The 22,541-nt window shown below is 46.3% G+C and overlaps 1 protein-coding gene across 3 annotated transcripts in view; it reads right to left on the bottom strand.

Moving 5' to 3' along the window:
• Nucleotides 1-22,541, bottom strand: part of POU2F1 (POU class 2 homeobox 1) — a 112,180-nt gene that overhangs the window by 9,789 nt on the left and 79,850 nt on the right. For all 3 annotated transcript variants that reach the window (XM_073577116.1, XM_073577119.1, XM_073577117.1), the window contains exons 6-15: nt 16,620-16,799; nt 16,402-16,528; nt 15,725-15,819; nt 14,998-15,171; nt 11,226-11,367; nt 10,427-10,572; nt 9,917-10,096; nt 8,475-8,583; nt 3,116-3,458; nt 2,128-2,216 (exon numbers count right to left, since the gene is read on the bottom strand). In XM_073577116.1, coding sequence (XP_073433217.1) covers nt 2,128-2,216; nt 3,116-3,458; nt 8,475-8,583; nt 9,917-10,096; nt 10,427-10,572; nt 11,226-11,367; nt 14,998-15,171; nt 15,725-15,819; nt 16,402-16,528; nt 16,620-16,799 — 1,585 coding nt within the window. The remainder of the gene's footprint in view (nt 1-2,127; nt 2,217-3,115; nt 3,459-8,474; nt 8,584-9,916; nt 10,097-10,426; nt 10,573-11,225; nt 11,368-14,997; nt 15,172-15,724; nt 15,820-16,401; nt 16,529-16,619; nt 16,800-22,541) is intronic.

A 22,541-nucleotide genomic window follows, 5' to 3' on the forward strand; every position in this document is an offset into this window, starting at 1 on the left:
GCCAACTGCCCGCCGAGGGAAGCAGCGAGCGCCAACTGCCCGCCGAGGGAAGCAGCGAGCGCCAACTGCCCGCCGAGGGAAGCAGCGAGCGCCAACTGCCCGCCGAGGGAAGCAGCGAGCGCCAACTGCCCGCCGAGGGAAGCAGCGAGCGCCAACTGCCCGCCGAGGGAAGCAGCGAGCGCCAACTGCCCGCCGAGGGAAGCAGCGAGCGCCAACTGCCCGCCGAGGGAAGCAGCGAGCGCCAACTGCCCCCCGAGGGAAGCAGCGAGCGCCAACTGCCCCCCGAGGGAAGCAGCGAGCACCAACTGCCCGCCGAGGGAGGCAGCGAGCACCAACTGCCCGCCGAGGGAGGCAGCGAGCACCAACTGCTCGGCGAGGGAGGCAGCGAGCACCAACTGCCCGCCGAGGGAGGCAGCGAGCACCAACTGCTCGGCGAGGGAGGCAGCGAGCACCAACTGCTCGGCGAGGGAGGCAGCGAGCACCAACTGCTCGGCGAGGGAGGCAGCGAGCACCAACTGCCCGGCGAGGGAGGCAGCGAGCACCAACTGCCCGGCGAGGGAGGCAGCGAGCACCAACTGCCCGCAGAGGGAGGCAGCGAGCACCAACTGCCCGCAGAGGGAGGCAGCGAGCACCAACTGCCCGCAGAGGGAGGCAGCGAGCACCAACTGCCCGCAGAGGGAGGCAGCGAGCACCAACTGCCCGCAGAGGGAGGCAGCGAGCACCAACTGCCCGCAGAGGGAGGCAGCGAGCACCAACTGCCCGCAGAGGGAGGCAGCGAGCACCAACTGCCCGCAGAGGGAGGCAGCGAGCACCAACTGCCCGCAGAGGGAGGCAGCGAGCACCAACTGCCCGCAGAGGGAGGCAGCGAGCACCAACTGCCCGCAGAGGGAGGCAGCGAGCACCAACTGCCCGCAGAGGGAGGCAGCGAGCACCAACTGCCCGCAGAGGGAGGCAGCGAGCACCAACTGCCCGCAGAGGGAGGCAGCGAGCACCAACTGCCCGCAGAGGGAGGCAGCGAGCACCAACTGCCCTCTGAGGGAGGCAGAGAGCACCAACTGCCCGCAGAGGGAGGCAGCGAGTGCATGCTGTCCACTTGTAAGCAAAGACCAGGAATCACTGCTTAAACAGCAGTGGGGAAAGAAAACTTGTTATAATTTTTTTAGAAATTGGACCCAATATATATTTTTATGTATTGAAATCATTTTGTCAATATGCGCTAATCTGGGCAAAAAAGAGGCAAGCTGTGACATTCTCTACTGTGAATGGTGGATCCTGTGTTATCTACTGTACATAGAGGTGTTATCAGCCATTGTACAGGAGGAGGAGGTGAGCTGTGATATCACCTATTGTGAGTGGTGGATCCTGTGTTATCTACTGTATATAGAGGTGTTATCAGTCATTGTACAGGAGGAGGCAATGAGTTTAATTCATCCCTTTACACCAAATTTCAAAAATTTACCATCCATGTTCCGGTGCCATTGTTATATCTCTATAATGGGTTTTCCTGATACAGAGCTCCACATCCACTGCATGGGAAAGTTATTACATTGTGATACTGGCAGCCGCCACTAGGGGTAGCTGAGGAGGTTGCTGCATACTGTGTAATCATGGAGTTGAATGTGTTACCAGAATGCAGTAATAAGCTCCCCCTAGTGGTGACCGCAGGAAATAAGAATTGCTTTGTTTTAGCTCCCGGTCTATGCGAGAGGTGACATATGAAGCGCTGTATCAGATCTGCAGCGGTTTATTGCTATGAAGATTCTCAGACCCACACGTGTGTATATATAACAAAATGAAGCTCATAGGGGTGACGCTGCTTCAATTAACATTTGGACTGGTTGCTAGGGACATGCTGCCTGACAACCGGAATTAGAATGTTGGAACTTGCAGGCAGTGTCTCCATAGCAACCTGTCATTTCTCCAATAGTTCTGTTCTGACAAAGGATATGCACAGACTGGAAGGTCTCGTTAGGGTGACCTCCCCAATTACTCAGATATGCACTAACGGGACATATAAAGACACAATAAGGGTCCACCGTGATCAATGCCTGGTGCCTAATCCCCGGGATTCATGGACCTCTATACAGAAACACGTCTTCAGGATGAAAAGAGAAGCGTTAGACTGACCTTGTATTGTTGCCAGCGTGCTGTTACTCAGCAGCGCCGGGCTGATCGCGCTGCCCAGCGTCCCCGGATTGAGACTGAATAAGGCGCCTCTGCGAACAAAAAGGCACAAAACCACCAGATCACTCACACATACAGGAGGACAATGCGACCCCCCCGAGCCCGGCACAAAGGGATGTGGTGCACGCGTCATACGTGCCGCATGTTCAGGCGCTGCAGGACAGAACGTCGCCCCGGGGGCACGCTCACCGCGGCCCGCTGTCTGAGCGAGCATTACATATGGGAGTCACAGCGGCAGAGAACGGATCCACAGGTACAGAGGCCGATGGTATACAGCGGTCGCACAAGGAAGCGAGTATCTAAGCGGTGTAATCGCTAATGTAATAAAAGGTTCATTAGCTGATGATAAAGGGGGAAAACAGCTGAAAGCCGAGAGTGAAACAAATGTGAGTTAATTGTGAAGGAAGGAGGAGGAGGTGAGCTGTGACATCCCCTATTGTGAATGGTGGATCCTGTGTTATCTACTGTATATAGAGGTGTTATCAAGTCATTGTACAGGAGGAGGAGGTGGTGAGCTGAGACATAATCTATTGGGATTGGTGGTTCCTTGTTATGTACAGGGTATAGAGGGGTCAGCCGTCATGGTAATTCTGCCTTGAAAAAAAACAAAAACAAATCTTTCTATAAAATAAAAACATTGAATATGTGTATTGATTTTTTCCAAAGATTCTTAGAAAAAACAATAACAGAACACAGGATAAGGTGAAAACTCAATGTAGTAGATCAGTGAATGACAACAGGTCTAAAATAAAATAAAGGGTGAGAAATATTTATATTATTCCAGAACACACAGACATACATCACACACACTACAGGGAGAATAACCTCACTATAAAGCACAATACCAGCAGTCATAAAACTCTGACATTACACAGATGAAGATCATACACGTATGTTACAGCCAAAATATAAGGATGTGTATATTCCTTACCCAGCCGCAAACTGTGAGGATGCCATCAAGCCAGGGCTGAGCCCAGCCGCAGCCGCCATGGCAGCTAGGCTTGCGTTGGCCGGCAGCTGTGCTGGTCCTTGTAGTGCTGTGGCGGATGCGGTGTGCAGTCCAGACGTCGTCACCACCACTGGGCCAGAACTGAATGAGGTTAATGGGGTGGACGTGGTGTGCGTCGTACCGGTTTCGCTTGCGCTGGACGACTCTGTAGCACCAGCAGAAGCGGACGGGGAAGGACTCAGAGACGGAGACGTCAGGACAGAGCAGACGGGGGGAGCAGTAGATATCACGGTTGCGGTGTTTGCAGTTGGGGTTCCGGAGGTGCCTGGATAAAGTGAGAAAATAAATGTATAAGAAACATGGCTACATCTTCCATCATGTAAGAGCGAAACTACAATATTATGTAATGTATGTACACAATGACTGCGCCAGCAGAATAGTGAGTGCAGCTCTGGAATATAATACAGGATGTAGCTCTGGAATATAATACAGGATGTAGCTCTGGAGTATAATACAGGATGTAACTCAGGATCAGTAATGTAATGTATGTACACAGTGACTGTGCCAGCAGAATAGCGAGTGCAGCTCTGGAATATAATACAGGATGTAGCTCTGGAATATAATACAGGATGTAGCTCTGGAGTATAATACAGGATGTAACTCAGGATCAGTAATGTAATGTATGTACACAGTGACTGTGCCAGCAGAATAGCGAGTGCAGCTCTGGAGTATAATACAGGATGTAACTCAGGATCAGTAATGTAATGTATGTACACAGTGACTGCACCAGCAGAATAGTGAGTGCAGCTCTGGAATATAATACAGGATGTAGCTCTGGAATATAATACAGGATGTAACTCCGGATCAGTAATGTAATGTATGTACACAGTGACTGCACCAGCAGAATAGTGAGTGCAGCTCTGGAGGATAATACAGGAGGTAACTCAGGATCAGTAATGTAACGTATGTACACAGTGACTGCACCAGCAGAATAGTGAGTGCAGCTCTGGAATATAATAATACAGGATGTAACTCAGGATCAGTAATGTATGTACACAGTGACTGCACCAGCAGAATAGTGAATGCTGCTCTGGAGGATAATACAGGAGGTAACTCAGGATCAGTAATGTAATGTATGTACACAGTGACTGCACCAGCAGAATAGTGAGTGCAGCTCTGGGGTATACAGTCATATGTAAAAGTTTGGGCACCCCTATTAATGTTAACCTTTTTTCTTTATAACAATTTTGGTTTTTGCAACAGCTATTTCAATTTCATATATCTAATAACTGATGGACTCAGTTATATTTCTGGATTCAAATGAGGTTTATTGTACTAACAGAAAATGTGCAATCTGCATTTAAACAAAATTTGACCGGTGCAAAAGTATGGGCACCCTTATCGTTTTCTTGATTTGAACACTCCTAACTACTTTTTACTGACTTCCTGAAGCACTAAATTGGTTTTGTAACCTCATTGAGCTTTGAACTTCATAGCCAGGTGTATCAAATCATGAGAAAAGGTATTTAAAGTGGCCACTTGCAACTAGTTCTCCTATTTGATTCTCCTATGAAGAGTGGCATCATGGGCTCCTCAAAACAACTCTCAAATGATCTGAAAACAAAGATTATTCAACATAGCTTTTCAGGGGAAGGATACAAAAAGTTGTCTCAGAGATTTATCCTGTCAGTTTCCACTGTGAGGAACATAGTAAGGAAATGGAAGAACACAGGTACAGTTCTTGTTAAGCCCAGAAGTGGCAGGCCAAGAAAAATATCAGAAAGGCAGAGAAGAAGAATGGTGAGAACAGTCAAGGACAATCCACAGACCACCTCCAAAGACCTGCAGCATCATCTTGCTGCAGATGGTGTCACTGTGCATCGGTCAACAATACAGCGCATGCATAACGCCTTTTTGTATGACCAAACAACTCAATCTTTGTTTCATCAGTCCACAGGACCTTCTTCCAAAATGTAACTGGCTTGTCTAAATGTGCTTTTGCAGACCTCAGGCGACTCTGTTTGTGGCGTGCTTGCAGAAACGGCTTCTTTCGCATCACTCTCCCATACAGCTTCTCCTTGTGTAAAGTGCGCTGTATTGTTGACCGATGCACAGTGACACCATCTGCAGCAAGATGATGCTGCAGGTCTTTGGAGGTGGTCTGTGGATTGTCCTTGACTGTTCTCACCATTCTTCTTCTCTGCCTTTCTGATATTTTTCTTGGCCTGACACTTCTGGGCTTAACAAGAACTGTACCTGTGTTCTTCCATTTCCTTACTATGTTCCTCACAGTGGAATCTGACAGGTTAAATCTCTGAGACAACTTTTTGTATCCTTCTCCTGAAAAGCTATGTTGAATAATCTTTGTTTTCAGATCATTTGAGAGTTGTTTTGAGGAGCCCATGATGCCACTCTTCATAGGAGAATCAAATAGTAGAACTACTTGCAAGTGGCCACCTTAAATACCTTTTCTCATGATTTGATACACCTGGCTATGAAGTTCAAAGCTCAATGAGGTTACAAAACCAATTTAGTGCTTCAGGAAGTCAGTAAAAAGTAGTTAGGAGTGTTCAAATCAAGAAAATGATAAGGGTGCCCATACTTTTGCACCGGTCAAATTTTGTTTAAATGCAGATTGCACATTTTCTGTTAGTACAATAAACCTCATTTGAATCCAGAAATATAACTGAGTCCATCAGTTATTAGATATATGAAACTGAAATACCTGTTGCAAAAACCAACATTGTTATAAAGAAAAAAGGTTAACATTAATAGGGGTGCCCAAACTTTTACATATGACTGTAATACAGGATGTAACTCAGGATCAGTAATGTAATGTATGTACACAGTGACTGCACCAGCAGAATAGTGAGTGCAGCTCTGGAGGATAATACAGGAGGTAACTCAGGATCAGTAATGTAATGTACAGTTGTGGCCAAAAGTATTGACACCCCTGCAATTTTGTCACATAATACTCAGTTTCTTCCTGAAAATGATTGCAATCACAAATTCTTTGGTATTATTATCTTCATTTAATTTGTCTTAAATGAAAAAACACAAAAGAGAATGAAGCAAAACATTGATCATTTCACACAAAACTCCAAAAATGGGCCAGACAAAAGTATTGGCACCCTCAGCCTAATACTTGGTTGCACAACCTTTAGCCAAAATAACTACGACCAACCGCTTCCGGTAACCATCAATGAGTTTCTTACAATGCTCTGCTGGAATTTTAGACCATTCTTCTTTGGCAAACTGCTCCAGGTCCCTGATATTTGAAGGGTGCCTTCTCCAAACTGCCATTTTTAGATCTCTCCACAGGTGTTCTATGGGATTCAGGTCTGGACTCATTGCTGGCCACCTTAGAAGTCTCCAGTGCTTTCTCTCAAACCATTTTCTAGTGCTTTTTGAAGTGTATTTTGGGTCATTGTCCTGCTGGAAGACCCATGACCTCTAAGTGAGACCCAGCTTTCTCACACTGGGCCCTACATTATGCTGCAAAATTTGTTGGTAGTCTTCAGACTTCATAATGCCATGCACACGGTCAAGCAGTCCAGTGCCAGAGGCAGCAAAGCAACCCCAAAACATCAGGGAACCTCCGCCATGTTTGACTGTAGGGACCGTGTTTTTTTTCCTTGAATGCCTTTTTTTCTCCTGTAAACTCTATGTTGATGCCTTTGCCCAAAAAGCTCTACTTTTGTCTCATCTGACCAGAGAACATTCTTCCAAAACGTTTTAGGCTTTTTCAGGTAAGTTTTGGCAAACTCCAGCCTGGCTTTTTTATGTCTCGGGGTAAGAAGTGGGGTCTTCCTGTGTCTCCTACCATACAGTCCCTTTTCATTCAGACGCGGACGGATAGTACGGGTTGACACTGTTGTACCCTCGGACTGCAGGGCAGCTTGAACTTGTTTGGATGTTAGTCGAGGTTCTTTATCCAACATCCGCACAATCTTGCGTTGAAATCTCTTGTCAATTTTTCTTTTCCGTCCACATCTAGGGAGGTTAGCCACAGTGCCATGGGCTTTACACTTCTTGATGACACTGCGCACGGTAGACACAGGAACATTCAGGTCTTTGGAGATGGACTTGTAGCCTTGAGATTGCTCATGCTTCCTCACAATTTGGTTTCTCAAGTCCTCAGACAGTTCTTTGGTCTTCTTTCTTTTCTCCATGCTCAGTGTGGTACACACATGGACACAGGACAGAGGTTGAGTCAACTTTAATCCATGTCAACTGGCTCAAGTGTGATTTAGTTATTGCTAACACCTGTTAGGTGCCATAGGTAAGTTACAGGTGCTGTTAATTTCACAAATTAGAGAAGCATCACATGATTTTTCGAACAGTGCCAATACTTTTGTCCACCCTCTTTTTTATGTTTGGTGTGGAATTATATCCAATTTGGCTTTAGGACAATTTTTTTTGTGTTTTTTTCATTTAAGACAAATTAAGATAATAATACCAAAGAATTTGTGTTTGCAATCATTTTCAGGAAGAAACTGAGTATTATCTGACGGAATTGCAGAGGTGTCAATACTTTTGGCCTCAACTGTATGTACACAGTGACTACACCAGCAGAATAGTGAGTGCAGCTCTGGAGTATAATACAGGATCGTCTAGATTTATAAATGACTAGCTGAAGAGCCCGGCGCTGCCCGGGCATAGTAGCCAACTGTGGTTAGTTATAGAAAATTATAATTATCCTCAATCCCATAGTCCCGTGCCCATATACCCATCATACATATCCTCCATCCCATAGTCCAGTGCCCATATACCCATCACACATCCGCCATCCCATAGTCCCGTGCCCATATACCCGTCATACATATCCTCCATCCCATAGTCCAGTGCCCATATACCCATCACACATCCTCCATCCCATAGTCCCGTGCCCATATACATATCCGCCATCCCATAGTCCCGTGCCCATATACAAATCCGCCATCCCATAGTCCCGTGCCCATATACATATCCTCCAATCCATAGTCAACCATTATGACATCATAATGAGCGGTGGCAGTGCTTGCAACCTTTGATGACATCAGCGTCGCCATGGCAACCTTTGTGACATCATAATGAGGGGCGGGGCTTGATACGCACACACTGCTTCCCCATTATGTAGATAGGGGCAACATTGTTTGGTGAATTGGAACGCGCGGGGTTAAAATTTCGCCTCACAACATAGCTTAGGACGCTCTCGGGGTCCAGACGTGTGACTGAGCCAAATTTTGTGGCTGTAGCTGCGACGGTGCGGATGCCAATCCCGGACATACAAACAAACACACACACACACACACATATATACACACTTTGAGCTTTATATATTAGATATGTGTGTGTCCACCTGTGGTGGAGAAGCTGGTCACGGCCGCGGCACTGGTTAATGGCAGCACAGGGTTTACAGTTAGCGTGGTCGCTGCGCTGCTCGTCACAAGGCTTGGTGTAGAGGCCACCTAAAAGAAACACAGAAATGTCAGTTCAGGACACAGATTAATAAACCAAACACAATTGAATCTTTGTCATCCGATTTATTTAAAAAAAATACTTTTAATGCAATTCACGATATGTCGGCCCCATATTCTGCGGCGGTGCACAAGTCACACAGGCGACCTGGAGATGCCCTAGGACTGTTTAGAGAACTGCAAGCAGATGTGCAGAGGTAATGGCTGTGCAGAGAGGATGGGGAGGGGGACGCACACCTGACATAAAACCAGCAGCGCCATCATTAAGCCGTGTTACGATCAGAGCAGTCAGGTGAAACGCGCGGCGTCGCGTGTAGTTACTCATTGACAGCCGCCACCTGCTCGCTGCCGCTCAATTACCCCGAACGAGCAGGGAGAGCAGAGCTGTGAAACGCGCAGGTATTTATAAGCCGCGGAAGCCGGATAAATCATTCTGTACAATTTACTGCTTTACACCTGACCCCGGCTGCTGTCGCTTTAAGGAGAGACGTACGACTGACAGTGGGCGACGGGTAAAACGATTGTCACAGGCGACGAAAGAAAAAGCCACTTCAATATGTAGCAGCACAGTTTAACCAGTTCATTGCTGGATAAAGAGATGCCATATGCTAACAATTCTCTACCATGACATATAATGCAAAAGGTAGAAATCATCCTCAACCCTTAGAGACGGGTCCCATTTTTCTCCCCCCCCCCCCACCCAAGAGCCACAACTTTTTTTTTTTTTTTTTAAAGGGGGTGTGGTTTTTTTTTGAAGCAACAGATTGGCGACCCCAAAAAAAAACTAAAAACCTTTGAGCAAAATATTTTTTTATAATATATATATATTTTTAATATCCTTATTTTTACATTGGGGGAAAAAGGTGACCCATATACATTTTTTATCATTATTTAAAAAAAATAGATTTTAAGAATATAAAAATTTAGCAAACATATTTTTTTTTAGCACCCCCCCTTTGGAGAATTTCACAAGCTCTGCTTATGACTTGGCTTCCCAGGGACACCAAAACAGTGGGATGGGGGCCAATGGTAACTCAACAGCAGCCGAATGGACCCCCACACATCTGGACCATGCACTTATATGGGACGGCACTCCAAAACGCACCGCAAAAAGTAAATCAAACTTTTGTTTCCTTGCAGCCACCACTAGAGGGAGCTCAGGCGCTTGCTGAATACAGAGATCATTGAGCCCTATATGTAAAAAGTCTACACAGTGCTCCTGAGCTCCCTCTATTGGCTGAAGGCTGCTTTGCAGGCGATTTGAAATAGAACTCCATCATTTTGACAAAATATTAAGAAATTCTAAGACTTTCTGAAACCTTACCAAAGGAGTCGGACTTGGGTACATTGCTTTGATGGGAGAATTGCTGGATAAGCCGCTGCTCGGAGGGTTGATCCTTTTTTCCTTCTGACGACGGTTGCAGAACCAAACACGGATCACCTCCTTCTCCATGTGCAGCTGGTCGGCAATCATGGTGATCTCCTCCGAGGTAGGCTTTTGGTTCTGTGTTAGAAATCGAAGTGAGAAATCGTTGAAATCCGCGCTCCGTGGATTGCTAGCTTATCGGGAGTTTTCTAGTCTTACGTAGGAAAAGTATGTAAGACATCTTCCCTACTGCAGCCATGACCAGTAAGACCCCCAACGTTCCAGAGAAGGGGGCTCTGTAATTCCCTACCACTATAGAGCGGTGGAGTCCCAGTCTCCGCTGTACTCTGCCAGCCCCATAAGTGATGAATGGAGCGGTGGTGTCTACTCTGAGCCCCATTCTCGGGAATGCGGGTAGGGGGCCCCGGTGGACGGACCTCCAGACGATCAGCACGTGTCAGGACTGACCTCCAGAAAACTCTTCTCTAAGGCCACGCGTATGTTGGTCTCTATGCTGGTGCGTTTTTTCCTCCTGCGGTTCAGCCCCTCGATCCCATGCCCAGGGGAATTCATGACGTTGGGGCTCGAAAGAGCAGAGTCAGTTGTGATGTTCTCTGGGGTAACGAGAGAAAAAAAATAAAAAATAAAAAAAAGATGATGTTTCTACTGTCCGTACATCTGCCCTAATAAAGAACATGTGTCGATTTTCTAATTATATCCTGGTACGACGCTCCAAACCCTCTGCACAAATAGATACTCCCACAACTGAAAAGGGACATCTAGTTGACCCCGATAATCAGTAAGTTATAACTTATGAAACTTCATATGTTCCTTTAAAGGGGTTGTCCGGTCCAAATCGATAAGTCTTCAGTTACACAGGCTTATCGATTTGGACAGACAGCCCCTTTAAATGAAAAAGAAAAAAAAAAAAAGGTGTTACCTGCAGCCACCACCAGGGGGAGCTCACTGCGCTAATATAGAATTGTATGTGCAGGTTGGATGCAGTGAGCTCCCTGTAGTGGCAGCTGCAGGCGGACAGAAAGTTGATCATTACGTGTAGGTAGGGGGGATTATAAGGTGCACAGCAAGTAGAATTGTATGTAAGGGACGGACAGGCTATTAAAGGGTTAGTCCGACATCCGCTGTGGCTATTATATCCCCCATGTGGTCTGCAGATAATGACTTGGGAGATGTAAGCAGAGGAGGCTGGGAAGTTTACAGCTGTCTCATCGCCATACATTCCCACCCGCCGCTGTCACGTGCTCACCTGCGTCGTTCAGCCACTTCTCCAGGAGAGGCTTTAATTTGCACATGTTTTTAAAGCTGAGGTTCAAGGCTTCGAAGCGAGAAATAGTAGTTTGGCTAAAGTCATTTCCATAGAGTTTGCCCATAGCAAGCCCCACATCACCCTGCAAGAGAAAGAAAGAGGGACGAGTGCTTGGAGATGTTCAGATGGGGACATCTACAACCGTGCCGTGCAATTTATACTAGAGCAGAAAAAGGGCCTTTGGGTGCAAAAATTTGCAAAAAAAAAAAATGCAGCAAATACTGCAGTATTGTTACGGGCTGGCGGAACGCACCAAATAAATAAAGATGAAATAATATAAGGGGTGCGTTCGCAGCCTGGGCCCACCGTGCAGGGGTGACCAACTGCTGCTAAACAATGAGGGGAAGGCGTGTAGGAGAAAAGCCGGACACCGGTAGGTAACCCCTGACCCGGTGCTAGCAGGCACGAACTCCGTTGCTTCACGCAGCACGTGCCAGCCGGCAAACAACCGCAACCTGTTTACATCACGGTAGTGTGAACCGCTGCTTATGACGGGTGCAACATCCGCCCTGACGGACGCCACTAACCAGCCTAACAACGGTGCTGGAAAGCGCACACACGGCGTTACTGTGGCGGACGCTGCGGTAGCAGTGTCGAGGAGGCCAGTACTGGCCGACGCCCTAGGCACAGAAGGTAGATGAGGATAGCACTGCGGCGCTGTGCAGTGTCCGAGCTATTGAGCTGATTAATTCCTAACCCTAACACATGCGTAATATCCAAGAAGGGGGGAATTATAATGCGTCAGTCACCAGGCTCATTCATCCATCATCATGCATACACTAAGTACTATAGCCTCAGAGTCTATCATAGCGCATGGCGGGGCGGCCATGCGCACCTTTTATAGCCGTGCCCTTCCGGGACCTTCCTGATCCTCCAGATGGACCAATCAGAACTGGAGAAGGACCTGAGCATGTGACTCCCGCTCCCCAATGGGAGATCGTCTCATGAGCATGCTCAGTGGACCGAAGGAAGGACTTAGACTCTGGAGTCTTTTGCTGCTGGCCTGGCTGCATTGCCATAACTGGACCAGGTGTCGCAGCAGCAACCGAACCCACAATGCTGGTGTGGGCAGAACGCCGGGATCGTGGAGTCTGCTGAGCAGGCTCCACTGCGGCCGGAGGGGAATGGGAGACTGTCGACGGCAAGGCTCGGGATTCCCGCTGTGCAGCGCCCGGAACCCGACGCCTAACAAGTATGAACAGGGTCCAAACAGATCCCTATGAAGCTGTTTGTTCAGGTCCATAGTTATCAGCTGAGGTGTTACCTGGAAAAGTCACCCTGACTCTGATGATAAGGAAACTGCTGTAAACTCTTCTCAAAAGGACAGGAAGTAGGAGTCTAAAACGGCCCCTAGTGGCCAGTGTGAAAAGTGCAAAATTGCTAATTTTATTTTTTAAATAAAATGCGGAGAGGAAAAAAAACCCTGCAAGTGCAAATTTAGTGCCCTCTGCAGACCTGCAACTGTGCACCTTTGCTCATAGTCCTCAGCCCTGATGCGCCTGTGTGCCTCCATAAAATTGTGGAGTAAGGACAACAAATCTCCTTCTGTTGGATCCTTGTTCTACAAGGTCCCGCAGATTTATTTTTATTTAGTATTAGATAAAAAATGAAACAAACAAGAAAATGAAAAAAATATACATAAATATTCAAAAATGAAGATTTTGAATACAGTGGCATGTAAAAGTTTGGGCACCCCTGGTCAACATTACTGTTACTGTGAACAGTTAAGCAAGTTGAAGATGAAATCATCTCTATAAGGACTAAAGTTACAGATGACACATTTCATTTGTATTCATTTGTGCCAAAAAACAGCAGCCATGGGTTCTTCTAAGGAGCTGTCTAGCACTCTGAAAATGAAAATGGAGACCCACAAAGCAGGAAAAGGCTATAAGAAGTATAAGAAGATAGCGAAACGTTTTCAAATAGCCCTTTCTTCAGGTCAAAATGTAATTAAGAAAGTTATCAGGAACAGTGGAGGTCAAGATAAAGTTTGGAAGACCAAGAAAAATTTCAGTGAGAGATGCTAGTAGGATTGTTAGAGAGGCAAATCAGAACTCCCACTTGACTACAAAAGACATTCATACAGATTTAGCTGACTCTGGAGTTGTGGTACATTGTTCTACTGATCAGAGACACCTGCACAAATATGGCCTTCATGGAAGAGTTAACAGAAGAAAACCTCTCCTGTGTCCTCACCATAAAATACAGAAGTATGCAAAAGAACATCTAAATAAGCTTGATTCTGGAAACAAATCTTGTGGACCCATGAGGTTAAAATAGAGCTATTTGGCCACAGTGATCAAAGGTATGTATGGCCAAAAAAAAGGGCACAGAATTTTTAGAAAAGAACATCTTACCAACCATTAAACATGGAGGAGGATCAATCATGCTTTGGGGTTGTGTTGTAGCCAATGGCACGGGGAACATTTCACAGGTACAGGGAAGAATGGATTCAATGAAATGTCAACAAATTCTTGATGCAAACATAACACCATCTGTAAAAAAGCTGAAGGTGAAAAAAGGAAGAGGAAGAGGATGGCTTCTACAAATGGAGACTGATCCTAAACACGTCACAATCCACATTAGACGACCTCAAAAGGTGCGAGCTGAAGGTTTTACAATGGCCCTCACAGTCCCCTGATCTGAACATGATTGAAAATCTGTGGCTAAACCTCAAAATAGCAGAGGAAGCAAGACGCCCCAGGAATCTCACAGGACGGGAGGAATTCTCCAAGGAAGAATGGATGAAAATCCCTCAAAGAAGAACTAAAAGCCTCTTGTCTGGCTACAAAAAGCATTTACAAACTGTGATACTTTCAGAAGGGGACACTACTAGGTACTAACCATGCAGGGTGCCCAGGCTAATAAAGGTCTGAAACCTCAGTCAAAGTTATCTGAGCCCACAAATCTTCAAGGGTGCGCAAACTTTTGCATTGGCCCCTTTTCCATATTATAATGTTTAAAATGTAAATGATGAAAATATTTTTCTTTTTTGCCTAAAATACAAAGTAAATGTGTCACTTGTAACTTTAGGCCTTTTAGAGATCATTTCATCTTCAGCTTGCTTAACTCTTCACAATAACAGTCATTTTGACGGGGAGGGGGGGCAAACTTTTACATGCCACTGTAAGGGCAAAAAAACCCAAAAAGTAAAAATCAGTCCCATCTTACGGAAGGCTCTTGCAAATGATGCGTTGGTTTTATGCATATATGCAAAGTATGTGAAGCGTTTCAACCACTTGGTGGTGCCACGTGACCAATGGATGGGAAGAGACTGAAGATCTGCGCTGAAAACGAGTCTCCCAAAAACCATCCTGTGCCTGGTTCGCCTGCTGTGTACACGGACGGGGGCCGGTCGCAGACACTTAATAACCCCTTTGTGCAATTTCAGGGTGGTGAAGCGGTTTGCTACACTTAAGGAGAGTAATTAAGACTGTAAAGGTTACGTACTTGCCAGCAGCTTTTAGGAGCATTAACCTCTAAGCCTCAAATGCTACACTAGCGAGCAGGAGAGTGTGCGGGGTGAGGAGCGCTGCGCTGCTGTAAGAGCAGGGGGCCTGCTGAGAAAAGCAGGGAGGCTTTTAAACTGTAGGCCGAGGAGGAAGCTACCCTTTTATTAAGTGACGCCTCCTTAGATGGAGCGATCGAGGCGTTAAGTGGGTATCCCGCCGGGATGAGGGTTACGCCACCCCCTCGCCCACTTTGTTTTTACCTGAGTGAATCCGAGTTTGATGCGTCTTTGTTTAAAAGTCTTTGCAAACTGTTCGAGCTCCTCCAGGTCGCTGGGTTCCTCCAGGCTCGGAGTGTCGATTCGCTTTGGTGTTGTCTGGCTCTGTGGAAGATGTTGTACAGGGGTCGCAGCTATTGTGCGGGTGGGGGTTGCTGGCTGTGAAAAAAAAAATGGGGTACAAGCAAAATTAAGGGTGTGCTGAAACAGCGCCAAATCTGTCCAGGTCTGGGATTGCATTCACGGATTTTACGATCAATATGGGTCAGTTAGAGTGCTCAGCTTCTGGAGCCTCCAGATCGGTTAACCTGCCTCGATCACTGCTGATTGAGGCATATTAACAGCGGAGCGCTGTAACGGGCCCCATATTGGTCGTAGAACGCGTGAGTGGAGTTTCAGAAACCCCTGGTTCAGATTTGGGTCTAACCGCAGTTAGGTCAGGTCCCAAGTCCTGCAGAAGGACCAGGAACTGCAGCCGATCCTGTGCCATTGCAATACGCAAACCACGCATGCACGCTCGGCTCTGCTACATGTATTGCTGCAGCTGTGCGTAGGGAAGGAAGCAGCCTCCTACTGTATGGTTCATGAGAAGCAGACGGGCTCACGTTGTAGCGGAGCTGGCGCTGCAGGAACACACCCATATGTGCTGGCGCTGGTGGGTGCAGGGGCGGCGTGCATCCCTAATGACAAGGAGAGGGGTGCGGGGTCTGACCTGTGAGGTGAGGGTGATGCTTGGTTGAGACTGCAGGAGGTTGGCTTGGCTTTGCTGAGGTAGCTGTGTTAAGAGATTCTGTGCCTGCAGGAGGCCTGAGGAAAGAGAGGAGAAATGGTGAGACGCACGGCGGAGGAGGAGGATCCGGCGCTCAGGCTCTCGCGTCACCACAAAGCAGAACACGGTCCCTGAAACGCATCAGGATCCGGAGACGGCAATTAAAGGGCATCTCTTTCTGAGCCGTCCAAGTCCTGGGTGAAGTCTTGTATCTTAGGAGCTGTCTTTTGGCAAACCGTTGTGCACGTGATTAGCTTGCATACATTTCCAATCTCCAGCCCGACCATGCAAAATGTTCCTGTGCACTGGGGGGGGGGAACCGTGAAACAGTACCACACCCGCAAAGTGTCCACGATGCACTCCGTACCACCCAGGGTGCAAGAAAGTCTCATCGTGCAAGAAGATTAGGGTTTGGTGAAGCCAACATGTGCACAATGGAGGATGCCTACCGCTGAGCCCCTGATCCAGCCGGACACATAAACGTGCTGCATCCTGAGAGTTAACAGCGTGCCAGCAGAATCTGGTTGCCTCACAAAGACTTGCAAGAGGACTCATCACAGGACAGCGCATGAACCTGACCCTCTGGGTTACACAAGTTCAGGGGAGATGGGCTCGGTTACCTTGTTGCCCCTGCGGCGTCTGTGAGATGATGAATTGCGCTGGCGGCAGGTTGGTCGTCGGATGCACCAAGACGAATTGCTGCAGGTTAAGATTTTGCTGCTGAAGTTGCTGCAACTGTTGCAAATCCTGAAAAAAGAAAATAAATGCAATCAGACGCATTTCACATGCAAGACTGTAAAACGTGCAGGAGACGGGTGGAGTGATGCGGAGCACTGACCGGTGCAATCTGTAGTGACTGGGGGAAAGGGATCTGTGTCACTGGAGTAGCAGCAGAGGCGGAGATGGTGGCGCCAGCGGCGCTATGCTGCTGGCTTGCGGAGTGCTGTACGGCAGCTGCCAGCAGCTGTGCCTGCGCCTGTTGTAGGAGCAACTGTTGCTGGGTCGGCGTCAGTGTTAACTGCAAAGAAAGAGGTAAAAGGATGTGAATATATATAGCAAGGTGGCGTGAAATACGGGAGAGCAAGTAGTTAAAAACACTTGTAGGGTGCACCCACACGGGAAAGCGTTTCTGCAACCAGAATCCACACAGAATGGTGCGGCCTCCACTGTGGAAATGGTCAGGACTTGATCTGTTCTACAAAGCATGAAATTTGTGTTGAAAATCTGCAGCATAAACGGGGACCGTGCAGAGTAACAGGTGCAGCGTGGCGCTGGAACACGTGGCCGATCCGACCTGATGTGAACATACTCCTACAGCAGGCGTCAGCTGGACAGGTTTCCATTCACTCACAGAAAGGAGAGCACAAAAAACACACTAGCAGGAATACATCCCATGCGGTGGAGGAGCCTGCACAGACCTCCAGAAATGGCGTGCCGGAGAAGGGAAGGTTCGAGAGGCGCACCAGCATCCTAATTTGCAACTCAGTTCCTGGGGAGAGAGGAGGCGTCACGAATCGCTGACCTCATGCCACTTTCAAAGTTAATTGTTTTCTGTAGCTGAAGCCAAACCCCTGATTAATTTTCAGTGCCTCTACGCCTGCTCGGCCATTCTAATCAAGTGTGCAGACGAGGGCTTTGCTAACACACCGACACCGCCTAATAAAAACCCAAATGCAATGAGAAGTCAGAGCGGTGACAGATACCATCACATCTCCCCTCCTGCAGCCAGAGACATGGCTTTAATTCTAGATATAATGGGGAGAACCAGCTGTCAGGAATCCCCCCTGACCTGTGACTGTCAACAGCTGGAGAGCCGCAGGTTAGGGCGCACTGGTCTATACAGGGAGACTGTATCGGCACGTGGGTCCCTAAAAACGAGGAGCTTGTGGAGCACCAGTCACTCCAGAACTAGAGGTCAGCGACAAGAGTCTGTCTCCTTTTGGAGGATCCAAATCTCATTGGTATAAACACCATGTAATACTTCTTTTCTCCTGTGGGGGAGCTGCAGGAAAATTAGACACTTGCTTTCCAGCTTTCTTGCAGATTGCATTTGATCCATTAGGGTCCCAGGAATAAGGACACCCAGTGATCAGCTTATATAGGAAGAGCTGGCTGAAAAAAAAGGAATCATTCTAAGACATTTGCATTTGTCTTCTTAAAGAAGAATTGCTTGCTGATCTACTGGGACCTGCACTGATCATGAGAGTTTCAAGTCAAACTATAGGAAGCGGCGGTGAACAAACATACTAGATCGAGGTGAGACTTGGGTCCATTTGCATGTCCGGTGTCCCCCGTTCTGTGTAAACAAAAAAAAACAAAAGTCTCCAAATCCTAATCAAGTGTATTGCTATGCATATTTTTTCCCAGGAAAATGAGCCATGAGAGTTAAGTTGGGAGCCCAGAAAGTCAGAAAACAGCGAACACAAGGAATATAAAGCCTATACAACGTGACGAGGTAAGGGACCCAGGAAAACACTGGGGACAACTTTTTTAACTTTCGGTTTTAGAATAGACCATCCCTTTAACTTCCCAACGTTGTAAAGGTGACCGCGGAGTAGTAAGGGAGCCTCATGAGGATTACAACCTCCTTTAATGCTATGAAGCATTTCCCGCCAAGCTTTCATCCACGGTGAGAAGTAAGAAAATCGCTGCGGTTGTTCCAGGCACGACTCTGCGAATCATTGACATTCTTCTGCTCCAGTTCATTCTCGAGAGACGCGAGCGACATTGAAGTGTGCGGGAAAATATGTATAATCTCTCGTAACATACGAAAAATGTCAGCGTGAAATAAATGGCACGCTCAGGGCAGCAGATTGTTACTTTCCACCAGTGTTGGGGTTTTTTACATCTTACCAGGCGTTGGGTGATGACGGCAAAATTACAGGTCTGGAGCACAGGCACTTTAAACAAAAAAGAAAAACATTAAATAAAGAGGCAGACCACGGCTTGTTACGCCGGTCTTAAAAAAAAAAAAAAATTGAACATGATTCCACACAAACCCCAAAAAATGGGTCGGACAAAAAAAATCATTGGCACCTTTCCAAAAATGTGAGTAAGCAACTTTGTTTCTGGCATGTGATGCTCGTTCAGACTCACCTGTTGCAAGTAACAGGTGTGGGCAATATGAAAATTACACCTGAAGCCACATAAAAAGGGGAGAAGTTGACTCAATCTTTGCTAAGTTTTTTCTAAAGGGAGTAATCTGTATTCCCTCTGAAGTAAATATCCAAAAATAATTTTATTATATTGTATGTTATATATAAATGAGATTCATATCATTCCAATTCAGAGAACGAACTAAGTCCAAGTTTGTCTCCTCAGTCCCCTCCTCTCACTGACGCCACAGCCCCGATTGTAACAAAACAAAAATAAAAAAATAAATAAATAATAAAAAAAAAAGGCAAATTGGACATAATTTGACACAATTTCAGGGCAAAATTATTGGGCACCTTTCCAAAATTGCGCGTAATCAACTTTATTTCCATCATATGATGCCCGTTCAAACTACCTGAGGCAAGCAACAGGTGTGGGCAATATGAAAAATCACATCTGAAACCAGATTAAAACTGGGAAATTGACTCAATCTTTGCATTGTGTGTGCCACACTAAGCATGGAGAATAGAAAAAGGAGAAGAGAACTGTCTAAGGGCTTGAGAACCAAAATTGTTCAACAATCTCAAGATTACAAGTCCATCCCCAGAGAATTTGATTTTTCTTTGTCCACGATGCGCAACATAATCAAGAGGTTTACAACTCATGGCACTGTAGCTAATCTACATGAACGTGGACTGTCGAGAAATATGAAAAGTTGCAACGCATGATAGTCCAGATAGTAGATTAGCAGCCTCAATCAAAAGAAATTTCAGCTGTCCTGCAGGCTCATCGCGCATCAGTGTCAGCTCAAACTATCAGTCGACATTTGAATGAAACGCTATGGCAGAAGACCCAAGAAGATCCCACTGCTGACATGGAGACAAAAAAGCTAGACTGCAAGTTGTAAAAATGTACGCGAGTAAGCAAAAAGCTTTTTGGGAAAGTGTCTTGTAGACAGATGTGACCAAGATAGCTTTTTGTTAAAGCACATAATTCTACTGTTTACCAAAAACAGAATTAGACCTACAAAGAACAGTACCTACAGTCAAACATGGTGGTGGCTCAAAAACGTTTTGGGGTTGTTTGGCTGCCTTTGGCACGGGGTGCCTTGACTGTGTTGGGTCGCAATGTAGCAGAAAGCTGGGCTTGTGTTATGAATGGGTCACCGAGGAGGAAAACAAGCCCAAGCCAAGTCACAGAAAACCAGAGAGGTTGGTAACTACGCGGATTTCAGACCCCTGGTCCTAACCACACAACTAACCGCAGCCATGGAGCGTACCTACGATGATTCTAGACGCCTCGTCACAGCCGGAGGACTAAATAAACCTAAAGCAAGAAAAGGGAAATCTAAAACTGCCCCAGAGCAGACCCCAAAGGAATAGACAGCCCCCACATATGTATTGACGGTGAGACAAGATGAAAACACGAACACAGGTAGGAAAATAGGCTGAGCAAACGATGGGGCCCACACAAGCTAGAAAGGACAGGAAACGAAAGATACTGTCTGCAATCACGCCAAAAAACCCTGCAAAAATGTCCAACACTTCTGATAGCAAAAAATACCCTGAAGTTACTAGACTTCTCCCACTATATCAGCACTCTGGCATATTCTGAGAACAGAGCAAAAAGAGGCCAATCTAATAGGGGACAAAAAGCAAACTGGCACACACAGTGACATAAGAGTGGAAATTCAGCACAGCCCCAGCACAGCTTCACTACCTCCTGCCACCACCAGAGGGAGCCCGGAAAGAGAACTCACAACTCCTCTGTCAGCACAACTAACTCCCTCACCAGAAACCAGAGGCAGACCATAAAATGAGTTCACAACAGGTTTGCGTCCTAGGTTATGGGTCTTCCAGCAGGACAATGACGTCAACCATACTTCAAGAAACCCCTAGACATAGATGGAAACAAAGTGCTGGAGAGTTCGGTGTTTTCGCTTTTTAAATCATAACAACAATCCAAAACATCCAAATGACCCTGATAAAAAGTTCACATACCCAATTTCTTAATACCGTGTATTGCTCCCTCTAACATCAATGACAGCTTGAAGTCTTTTGTGGTAGTTGTGGATGAGGTTCTTTATTTTCTCAGATGGTAAAGCTGCCCACTCTTCTTGGCAAAAAGCCTCCAGTTCCTGTAAATTCCTGGGCTGTCTAGCATGAACTGCGCGCTTGAGATCTCCCCAGAGTGGCTCAATGATATTGAGGTCAGGAGACTGAGATGGCCACTCCCGGACCTTCACTTTTTTCTGCTGTAACCAATGACAGGTTCACTTGGCCTTGCGTTTTGGATAGTTGTCATGTTGGAACGTCCAAGTACGTCCCATGCGCAGCTTCCGGGCTGATGAGTGCAAATTTGCCTCCAGTATTTGCTGATAATGTGCTGCATTCATCTTTCTTTCAACTTTGACCAAGTTTCCTGTGCCTTTGTAGCTCACACATCCCCAAAACATCAGCGATCCTCCTTCGTGCTTTACAGTAGGAATGGTGTTCCTTTCATCATAGGCCTTGTTGACCCGTCTCCAAATGTAATGTTTATGGTTGTGGACAGAAAGTTCAATTTTGGTCTCATCACTCCAAATTACATTGTTCCATAAGTTTTGAGGCTTGTCTCTGCGCTGTTTTGCATATTGTAGGCAAGATACCTTGTGGCATTTGAGCAGTAATGACTTTCTTCTGGCTACTCGACCATGCAGCCCATTTTTCTTCAAGTGCCTCCTTACTGTGCATCTTGAAACAGCCACACCGCTAGTTTTCAGAGAGTCCAGTATTTCAGCTGATGTTATTTGTGAGTTTTTCTTTGCATCCCGGACAATTTTCCTGGCAGTTGTGGACAAAATTTTTGTTGGTCTACCCGACTGTGGTTTTGTTTTTACAGAGCCCCTGATTTTCCATTTGTTAATCACAGTTTGAACGCTGCTGACTGGTATTATCAATTCATTGGAGATCTTTTTGTATTCCTTTCCTATATTATACAGTTCAATTACCATTTCCTGTAGATCCATTGACAATTCTTTTGCTTTCCCCATGACTCACAATCCAGAAACGTCAGTGGCTGGATGAAAGATGCAAGAGTCTGTCTGGATCCCAGAAACTCACTCAGCTTCTATGCATACAAACTGATTACAAGCAAACAGGTGACAGGTGAGGATGTTAACGTTGGTAGCCATTCAAACCCATTTGTGTCAACTTCTGTGCATGTTATCAGGCCAAAATCACCAGGGTATTTGAACTTTTGATCAGGGTCATTTGGATGTTTTGGGTTGTCATTATGATTTAAAAAGAAAAAACACAGTAGTCTGACAATAAATGGCTTCACCCAACCACTAACCATGAGTGGAGAAAAAGTTTGTGTTATTCATATTCTTTGAAAAAAGGCCAAGAAATCAAAAATTCTGCCGGGCTATGCCTGTACTGTGGATGGTCCACAGGTCTGATGGCAGTTGATGTCTCTTCAGAGACAAATAATTGGCAATGTGGGTCTTATTTAGTGATTAACTTAGTCAGTCACTGATTAGGACCGCCCAGTAGACGGATTAGGACTGCCCAGTGGACCTTGGAAATAAGACAACAATTTTTTTCCACTTGCTGTTAGACTTGTGATATCAGAACTTCTCTTAATGCAATGAGCATCTCAGGAGCTCCCACAATGCACTGGTTTCCGC

Source organism: Dendrobates tinctorius, unplaced genomic scaffold (assembly GCF_039654945.1).
Source record: "Dendrobates tinctorius isolate UK_male_01 unplaced genomic scaffold, ASM3965494v1 ptg000054l, whole genome shotgun sequence".
NCBI classification, from domain to species: Eukaryota; Metazoa; Chordata; class Amphibia; order Anura; family Dendrobatidae; genus Dendrobates; species Dendrobates tinctorius.